The sequence below is a fragment of the Crinia signifera genome, chromosome 2 (genome assembly GCF_055691185.1).
Source record: "Crinia signifera chromosome 2, ASM5569118v1, whole genome shotgun sequence".
NCBI lineage: Eukaryota > Metazoa > Chordata > Amphibia > Anura > Myobatrachidae > Crinia > Crinia signifera.
Genome location: NC_139218.1, coordinates 3,825,215 through 3,835,446, shown reverse-complemented (window position 1 = coordinate 3,835,446; position 10,232 = coordinate 3,825,215). Strand labels below are relative to the sequence as shown.

The 10,232-nt window shown below is 58.5% G+C and overlaps 1 protein-coding gene across 3 annotated transcripts in view; it reads right to left on the bottom strand.

Moving 5' to 3' along the window:
* Nucleotides 1–300: 300 nt before the first annotated feature.
* LOC146059327 (immunoglobulin superfamily member 3-like) overlaps nucleotides 301–10,232 on the bottom strand; it is a 36,448-nt gene continuing 26,516 nt past the window's right edge. For all 3 annotated transcript variants that reach the window (XM_083171456.1, XM_083171457.1, XM_083171458.1), the window contains exons 7-11: nucleotides 9,577–9,981; nucleotides 3,964–4,365; nucleotides 2,339–2,755; nucleotides 1,859–2,257; nucleotides 301–1,503 (exon numbers count right to left, since the gene is read on the bottom strand). In XM_083171456.1, coding sequence (XP_083027582.1) covers nucleotides 1,253–1,503; nucleotides 1,859–2,257; nucleotides 2,339–2,755; nucleotides 3,964–4,365; nucleotides 9,577–9,981 — 1,874 coding nt within the window. In that variant the 3' untranslated portion in view covers nucleotides 301–1,252. The remainder of the gene's footprint in view (nucleotides 1,504–1,858; nucleotides 2,258–2,338; nucleotides 2,756–3,963; nucleotides 4,366–9,576; nucleotides 9,982–10,232) is intronic.

The window sequence follows — 10,232 nt, the reverse complement described above, 5'->3', positions numbered from 1 at the left end:
GCACCCAGCCTGTGCCCAGCACCTCCGGTATATGGTGTACACTCATATTACCCTGCCTGCCCGGTGCCCCCGCATCCAGCCTGTGCCCAGCTCCTCCGGTATATGGTATGTACTTATATTACCCTGCCTGCCCGGTGCCCCCGCACCCAGCACCTCCGGTATATGGTGTACACTTATATTACCCTGCCTGCCCGGTGCCCCCGCACCCAGCCTGTGCCCAGCACCTCCGGTATATGGTGTATACTTATATTACCCTGCCTGTCCGCACGCCCCCGGCGCAGCACAACACGTCCCCAAACATAAGAACAAACACAGCGTTTACTATTGTCAAACATAGGTCATATAAAACAAGCTCAGTGCAACATATCACAAAGTGGAATTGGGGGGAGAGGTAAAGGGTCTGACGGTACCAGCGCGGACCATCCATGACGTCATATTAACCATTCTGCGTCCAGAAATGAAACCAGCGGCTGCATGACCGAGTCAGCACAGAACAGCGAGCGGCGCTCTCGGGAAGTCGGCCATATTTACAGCGCTCTGCATAAGCGTATGAGGAGTGGAGGCAGAAATGGAGACGGAAGACTGATCTGCAGCATGAGCGACACTGGTATCATTTCCCAACGCCAGAGTCCAGCACCTGAGCCATTCTGCAGGCTGACACAGTTACAAGATGGCCGCCCTCTGGGCAAAGGCCGTAGGAAGACCGGGGCTGATCTCAGCGAGGAGGCGGGGTCACCGGCAGCTCCCATTAACACTTTCACTCCCGGAGTGTTTTGCAGACAGGACGGGAGGAGGCATTCAGGCCTGGGAAAGCGGCAGTTACCCATAATCCCACAGTGCAACAAATAAAACATACAGGAAATATTAAGGGTTATAAACATGGGTGTACAGAAATGATCCACGGGCAGATACAGCCGGGCGGGTGCAAAAGATGGCACCTGGACTATTATACAGATCACCTGTGCCAAGATCCACCTGTCCCAGCGGGGCCACATTCACCTGTCCCAGCGGGGCCACATGTGTCCTTCATGTGAATGAAATGCAATAATACAAGTCTCTTGTGGATTGTCCCACCCCGGCTTCCAGAGCCGGGGCCCCAGCAAGTAGTGACCCCATCCAACGTGAGGCCTACGCACAATGGGGAAGCCATAGTACCAGCGGAGCTCTCCCCCTGTACAAGGCCTCGGCCGGGGCCACAGAACAAACATCCCCATGTCCGTCAGCAGTCCGGTTCCCCTCCCTGGAGCTGTCTCTAGTCTATGGTGCCCGGGTGGATGCTGAGGACAGGGGGCTCCAGGCAGGTGGGAGAGTAATTCAGGTGCGGCTCCTTGATCCATAGAAGGGGTACTCCATTTTTACCCTCACCCGTCTTTCCCGAGGGCCGGCTGCGAAACCTCACCAGCAGGATGGTGATAATGAGGATGCCAAATATTGGGAAGGGGTAGAAGAAGACCAGGTAGAAGAGGGCGTCGTTGGAGCAGATGACGGACTGCAAGTTGGATTCTGCAAGAGACCAAGTACAAATGAGACCCTTATACCCTCAGCACTCGCCCCACTGGGATCATGGGGTATACACTCCATCATCTACTGACTAAACCCTAGGCCTCTACAAGAATTCGGTCCTAGAGGACCATTTGGTCAACCGCTTAAAGACCCCCCCCATCCTTAGTTACTGCCAGGAAGAAATACATGGATTCACCCTCCAGTCTGTCCTAGATATTCACATGCAACACGGGCCCTCTTAGGCTTAGGGCCCATTGGTGGTCTCTGGAAGGTCAGCCCAAGCCTAGCTCAGTAATCACATTAATATTCAATCAGCACAATGATGAAGCACTTGCCCCTCCCAGGCTCCACCTACCTTTGCTCTGCACCGCGACCCATCCTATCAAGGCGTCGTCCTGGGCCAGGAGGTACCAGTCCCCCCGTGGCCCCAGCAGCCACTCTTGGACAGCGCACGTGTAGTTCCCAGAGTCCGCCGCCGCTGCCTGAGGAACCCTCAGCTTAAACACCGTAGGAGAGAGCTGGATCTGCTGAAGGCGGCCCTCCCAATGTGGGGCGACGGGGTTCCACACCCCAGATCGGTCTGTGCTTAGAATGGTCTCTGGATCTGCCCCACGGCCCCCTTTATGAAAAGACCAAGACACCGCTAGCTGGGAGTCCATGCGAGATCGAGACAAGATGGTGCAGTCCAGATTAAAATGGCCGCCATCCGTCACAGAGATGTTCTGAGGGTTGGCGTCCAGCTCCAACAAGGCATCTGCATGAGAACAAGAGGGGGGGTGTTAAAATTTATCATCTTTGTAAATACCGGGGATTCCCTATGAGGTCAGATACTTACCCGGCCGTCGCACACTCACGAAGGTGGCCGCTGATCGGTCGTCTGCCCTCTTGTACCACTGGTGACCTGGATCCTGCAACCATTCCTGCACCCGGCAGCTATAGGCCCCACTGTCCTGCTCCATGGCTGTATGCAGGGTAAGGGTGTAGTGCCCGGGGGCTGGCTGGGAGAGCTGCAGGCGACCAGCCACGTCAGAGTTCCCTCTATAGTCCTCCTCAGACGGTGGCAGAGTTATTCCATCAGTGGACAACCTGGCCAAGGTTCTTCTCTCGGACTCGGCTGCCGGCCACACCAGCCACTCTAGGGACAGGCGAGACTCTGGCAGTGTGCGGTTCAGCACCTGGCAGGTCACCGTCAGGCTCTCGCCCTCTAAGACGGACACATTCCGAGGGAGCTGGTCCAATTGTAAGTTGTTATCTGTGGAGAAGAGAAAAATAGGAGGGGACAATAAGGATGTGTGTGACCTAAGGCTTGTACGCCACATGGTCCCATGGCTTCCTCCTCTATAACCTCAGCAGCCTTCACCCATCCACTGCCCAGCAGCCTCCACCCATCCCTTCCACTGCCCAGCAGCCTCCACCCATCCCTATCCCATCCACTGCCCAGCAGCATCCACCCATCCCTTCCACTGCCCAGCAGCCTCCACCCATCCCTTCCACTGCCCAGCAGCCTTCACCCATCCAGGCTGCTCCTTCCACTGCCCAGCAGCCTTCACCCATCCCTTCCACTGCCCAGCAGCCTCCACCCATCCCTTCCACTGCCCAGCAGCCTCCACCCATCCCTTCCACTGCCCAGCAGCCTCCACCCATCCCTTCCACTGCCCAGCAGCCTCCACCCATCCCTATCCCATCCACTGCCCAGCAGCATCCACCCATCCCTTCCACTGCCCAGCAGCCTCCACCCATCCCTTCCACTGCCCAGCAGCCTCCACCCATCCCTATCCCATCCACTGCCCAACAGCCTCCACCCATCCCTTCCACTGCCCAGCAGCCTCCATCCATCCCTTCCACTGCTCAGCAGCCTCCACCCATCCCTTCCACTGCCCAGCAGCCTCCACTCCTTCCACTGCCCAGCAGCCTTCACCCATCCAGGCAGCTCCTTCCACTGCCCAGCAGCCTCCGCCCATCCCTTCCACTGCCCAGCAGCCCCCGCCCATCCCTTCCACTGCCCAGCAGCCCCCGCCCATCCCTTCCACTGCCCAGCAGCCCCCACCCATCCCTTCCACTGCCCAGCAGCCTCCACCCATCCCTTCCCAGCAGCCTCCACCCATCCCTTCCACTGCCCAGCAGCCTCCACCCATCCCTTCCCCTGCCCAGCAGCCTCCACCCATCCCTTCCCCTGCCCAGCAGCCTCCACCCATCCCTTCCCCTGCCCAGCAGCCTCCACCCATCCCTTCCCCTGCCCAGCAGCCTCCACCCATCCCTTCCCCTGCCCAGCAGCCCCCACCCATCCCTTCCCCTGCCCAGCAGCCTCCACCCATCCCTTCCCCTGCCCAGCAGCCTTCACTCGTCCTGCCTTCTCTCCCCAACCACTACTAGCAGTTTCCTCTCCCACATGGACCCAGGCGGCCTCCCTGGGCATTATAGCCCCCACCGCCGTACAGCGCTCCCCTATATATTCCTTACCAGGTGCTTTCACAGCGAGCTCGGTGATCCCTGAGGCATCCTTAGACAGCTGGTACCAGGCCTGGTTGGGGTCCAGCACCCACTCTTCCACATGGCAGTAGTAGCTGCCGCTGTCCTCCCGCCGAGCCCCCAGCAGGGTGAGCGTGTACTGCCCAGGGGAGAGCACCTCCAGCTGCAGCCTGTCCCTCAGAGACGCCTCGTCAGCATAGGTACCGTACTCCATCCCAGCGCCACTGCGCACGATCAGCTTCCCGTCAGCACTTGGGGGGCGATGAGCGAACCACAGCACCGAGAAGCGGGATTCCGGGCTGGTGTAAGCCCGCACAGAGCAGGTCAGAGAGACCGCCGAGCCCTCCAGCACGCTGAGAGACCGCTTCACCTTACTGATATGCAGGCGAGACACTAAGAGAGAGGAGAGACAGTCATTACTGGTACTACAAACCCCAGCATGCCCAGCCTCTGTGCCCCAATCCCACATTTCAGAGATATTGTACTTCTGGAAGCCCACACTAAACAGAACATGCATCATATAGCGGCCATCTACAAACAGCGCTGGCAGCCATCTTTCTTTTCACACCACTAGAATGGCTGCTCTATGTGTCTCCTCCCAGATACAGACCATCAGCAGGGGACTGAGGAGGGGGCGTACAGAAGAGTAAGCGAAGGCACGACGTGGACACGTAGTAAGAGAATTAGTGCCCTGGCGTCCGTCCCTGGTGCCACCATTACCAGCAGGGGACTGAGGAGGGGGCGTACAGAAGGGTAAGCGATGGCACAACGTGGACACTTAGTAAGAGAATTAGTGCCCTAGCGTCCGTCCCCGGTGCCACCATTACCAGCAGGGGACTGAGGGGGCGTACAGAAGGGTAAGCGATGGCACGACGTGGACACGTAGTAAGAGAATTAGTGCCCTGGCATCCGTCCCTGGTGCCACCATTACCAGCAGGGGACTGAGGAGGGGGCGTACAGAAGGGTAAGCGAAGGCACGACGTGGACACGTAGTAAGAGAATTAGTGCCCTGGCCTCCGTCCCTGGTGCCACCATTACCAGCAGGGGACTGAGGAGGGGGCGTACAGAAGGGTAAGCGATGGCACAACGTGGACACGTAGTAAGAGAATTAGTGCCCTGGCGTCCGTCCCCGGTGCCACCAGTACCAGCAGGGGACTGAGGAGGGGGCGTACAGAAGGGTAAGCGATGGCACGACGTGGACACTTAGTAAGAGAATTAGTGCCCTAGCGTCCTTCCCCGGTGCCACCATTACCAGCAGGGGACTGAGGAGGGGGCGTACAGAAGGGTAAGCGATGGCACGACTTGGAAACTTAGTAAGAGAATTAGTGCCCTGGCCTCCGTCCCTGGTGCCACCATTACCAGCAGGGGACTGAGGAGGGGGCGTACAGAAGGGTAAGCGATGGCACAACGTGGACACTAAGTAAGAGAATTAGTGCCCTAGCGTCCTTCCCCGGTGCCACCATTACCAGCAGGGGACTGAGGAGGGGGCGTACAGAAGGGTAAGCGATGGCACGACGTGGACACGTAGTAAGAGAATTAGTGCCCTGGCGTCCGTCCACGGTGCCACCATTACCAGCAGGGGACTGAAGAGGGGGCGTACAGAAGGGTAAGCGATGGCACGACATGGACACGTAGTAAGAGAATTAGTGCCCTGGCGTCTGTCCCCGGTGCCACCATTACCAGCAGGGGACTGAGGAGGGGGGCGTACAGAAGGGTAAGCGATGGCACAACGTGGACACGTAGTAAGAGAATTAGTGCCCTGGCGTCCGTCCCTGGTGCCACCATTACCAGCAGGGGACTGAGGAGGGGGCGTACAGAAGGGTAAGCGATGGCACGACGTGGACACGTAGTAAGAGAATTATTGCCCTGGCGTCCGTCCCCGGTGCCACCATTACCAGCAGGGGACTGAGGAGGGGGCGTACAGAAGGGTAAGCGATGGCACGACGTGGACACGTAGTAAGAGAATTAGTGCCCTGGCGTCCGTCCCTGGTGCCACCATTACCAGCAGGGGACTGAGGAGGGGGCGTACAGAAGAGTAAGCGATGGCACAACGTGGACACGTAGTAAGAGAATTAGTGCCCTGGCGTCCGTCCCCGGTGCCACCATTACCAGCAGGGGACTGAGGAGGGGGCGTACAGAAGAGTAAGCGATGGCACAACGTGGACACGTAGTAAGAGAATTAGTGCCCTGGCGTCCGTCCCCGGTGCCACCATTACCAGCAGGGGACTGAGGAGGGGGCGTACAGAAGGGTAAGCGATGGCACGACTTGGAAACTTAGTAAGAGAATTAGTGCCCTGGCCTCCGTCCCCGGTGCCACCATTACCAGCAGGGGACTGAGGAGGGGGCGTACAGAAGGGTAAGCGATGGCACGACGTGGACACGTAGTAAGAGAATTAGTGCCCTAGCGTCCTTCCCCGGTGCCACCATTACCAGCAGGGGACTGAGGAGGGGGCGTACAGAAGGGTAAGCGATGGCACGACGTGGACACGTAGTAAGAGAATTAGTGCCCTGGCGTCCGTCCACGGTGCCACCATTACCAGCAGGGGACTGAAGAGGGGGCGTACAGAAGGGTAAGCGATGGCACGACGTGGACACGTAGTAAGAGAATTAGTGCCCTGGCGTCCGTCCCCGGTGCCACCATTACCAGCAGGGGACTGAGGAGGGGGGCGTACAGAAGGGTAAGCGATGGCACAACGTGGACACGTAGTAAGAGAATTAGTGCCCTGGCGTCCGTCCCTGGTGCCACCATTACCAGCAGGGGACTGAGGAGGGGGCGTACAGAAGGGTAAGCGATGGCACGACGTGGACACGTAGTAAGAGAATTATTGCCCTGGCGTCCGTCCCCGGTGCCACCATTACCAGCAGGGGACTGAGGAGGGGGCGTACAGAAGGGTAAGCGATGGCACGACGTGGACACGTAGTAAGAGAATTAGTGCCCTGGCGTCCGTCCCTGGTGCCACCATTACCAGCAGGGGACTGAGGAGGGGGCGTACAGAAGAGTAAGCGATGGCACAACGTGGACACGTAGTAAGAGAATTAGTGCCCTGGCGTCCGTCCCCGGTGCCACCATTACCAGCAGGGGACTGAGGAGGGGGCGTACAGAAGGGTAAGCGATGGCACAACGTGGACACGTAGTAAGAGAATTAGTGCCCTGGCATCCGTCCCCGGTGCCACCATTACCAGCAGGGGACTGAGGAGGGGGCGTACAGAAGGGTAAGCGATGGCACGACGTGGACACGTAGTAAGAGAATTAGTGCCCTGGCATCCGTCCCCGGTGCCACCATTACCAGCAGGGGACTGAGGAGGGGGCGTACAGAAGGGTAAGCGATGGCACAACGTGGACACGTAGTAAGAGAATTAGTGCCCTGGCCTCCGTCCCTGGTGCCACCATTACCAGCAGGGGACTGAGGAGGGGGCGTACAGAAGGGTAAGCGATGGCACGACGTGGACACGTAGTAAGAGAATTAGTGCCCTGGCCTCCGTCCCCGGTGCCACCATTACCAGCAGGGGACTGAGGAGGGGGCGTACAGAAGGGTAAGCGATGGCACGACGTGGACACGTAGTAAGAGAATTAGTGCCCTGGCGTCCGTCCCCGGTGCCACCATTACCAGCAGGGGACTGAGGAGGGGGCGTACAGAAGGGTAAGCGATGGCACGACGTGGACACGTAGTAAGAGAATTAGTGCCCTGGCGTCCGTCCCCGGTGCCACCATTACCAGCAGGGGACTGAGGAGGGGGCGTACAGAAGGGTAAGCGATGGCACGACGTGGACACGTAGTAAGAGAATTAGTGCCCTGGCGTCCGTCCCTGGTGCCACCATTACCAGCAGAAGCGCCCGCATCCTCTCACACCCAGTATGATCTATTCATAGCACTCCCACGCGCTGCTTAATAATCCAGGACCCCCTGCCCCAATTGTACTGCTTCCAACTGATGCTGGTACCCACAGACTGCCATCACCTCCTGCCTAGGAAACGGTTACTAAGGAGACCCAGGTTTCCAGGGGAACCACACGCACGCTGCAGGGAGGAGTGGGCGACGGAGGACAGTGGCAGAAATAGGAATGCCACAACGCACTGAGATTAGCTTTGGTGACACCAGAATGCAGATATGGGCAGGAGCGCCAGGTTGGAAGGGGCCCCGCGGGGTGGCACTGGGACAGAAGGGGCCACGCGGGGTGGTGTCAGGGTGGAAGGGGCCACACAGGGTGGTGTCGGGGTGGAAAGGCACATGGCGCATGGTAGCCGGAATCAGATAGAAGATCATATTCCATGTACAGGAGCCGGGATATTGTGCGAGGTAGTGGCGGTGGCTCCCCGAGAACGTTGCGGGGGGGGACACTGCTCATTTCTAATAAACACTAACGGCCCCTCTGGGTATAGCGGTACGGTCATTACTCTGCCAGAGCTGCGCTCCAATATCCGGGGGGAGCGACTAATGGCCTCCAGTATATGAGCCGGAAGGAGGGGGGACAGCACACAATGTATGAGACAGCTACACCAGCCGAGAGACAGTACACAGTATGAGACAGCTACACCAGCCGAGAGACAGCACACAATGTATGAGACAGCTACACCAGCCGAGAGACAGCACACAATGTATGAGACGGCTACACCAGCCGAGAGACAGGACACAATGTATGAGACGGCTACACCAGCCGAGAGACAGCACACAATGTATGAGACGGCTACACCAGCCGAGACAGCACACAATGTATGAGACGGCTACACCAGCCGAGACAGCACACAATGTATGAGACGGCTACACCAGCCGAGAGACAGCACACAATGTATGAGACGGCTACACCAGCCGAGAGACAGCACACAATGTATTAGACGGCTACACCAGCCGAGAGACAGGACGCAATGTATTAGACGGCTACACCAGCCGAGAGACAGGACGCAATGTATGAGACGGCTACACCAGCAGAGAGACAGGACGCAATGTATGAGACGGCTACACCAGCCGAGAGACAGGACACAATGTATGAGACAGCGGAGGCTGGGAGTAGTAGTAGTGACAGCGGAGGCTGGGAGTAGTAGTAGTGACAGCGGAGGCTGGGAGTAGTAGTAGTGACAGCGGAGGCTGGGAGTAGTAGTAGTGACAGCGGAGGCTGGGAGTAGTAGTAGTGACAGCGGAGGCTGGGAGTAGTAGTAGTGACAGCGGAGGCTGGGAGTAGTAGTAGTGACAGCGGAGGCTGGGAGTAGTAGTAGTGACAGCGGAGGCTGGGAGTAGTAGTAGTGACAGCGGAGGCTGGGAGTAGTAGTAGTGACAGCGGAGGCTGGGAGTAGTAGTAGTGACAGCGGAGGCTGGGAGTAGTAGTAGTGACAGCGGAGGCTGGGAGTAGTAGTAGTGACAGCGGAGGCTGGGAGTAGTAGTGCACAGTAGTAGTGACAGCTGAGGCTGGGAGTAGCAGGACAGAGTAACGGTAGCACGGGAGGCCATGCCTAGTGCGGGTGTGTCCCCTGTGGTGCCAGCTTCCGCTCAGGGCGTATCTGCCATCTCTTGTGCCTGGAGGGGGCTGTAGAACTGGATTTACCAGTCTGACAGTGGGTATCGCTCCCCGCCAAGCACACAAGATACACAGCACACTGGTGTCCCCTCACCTGGGCGCTGCACTCTTATCTCCAGTAGATTGGACGTCCTCTCTGCCAGGCGGGTCCAGCTGGCATTGTACTCTCTCCTCCAGAGCTCGGCCACACACTGGTACTTGCCAGCCTCGGACTCGCTTGCCCGGCTGACGCTCAAGCGCACGTTGTGGCTGGTGTCGGACTTCTCCACTATGCTGCGACCACGGAAATTACCAGCTCGCTCCCCCCACTGGACCCCACCGGAGCGGCTGAACGTCACCAGGTCGTGGGCATCGCCTCCCCCAGCTGACTGGAATCGCCATGTGACAGATATGCCCACCCAAGGCGGGTAGACAGGCTTCAGAATACACTGGAGGTCAAAGGAGTCATAGTAGAAGACCCCAGGCGTGCGGGAGATGGCGGTCACTGCAAACCCAGATTCTGCAACAAGAGGAGGTTAGGGGAGAATTAGACGTGCTACGGTGCAACGGCCATTACCAGGGGCTATACACATGCGGCAATACACAATCAGCCCTCCACCACCGCCTCAGCACCCAGGCAGCTGTGCGACAGACCCTCCACCGCCGCCTCAGCGCCCAGCAGCTGTGCAACAGACCCCTCCACCACCGCCTCAGCGCCCAGCAGCTGTATAGAGATGATCGGTGGGTGACAATGTCGGGTCGGGGGGTGGT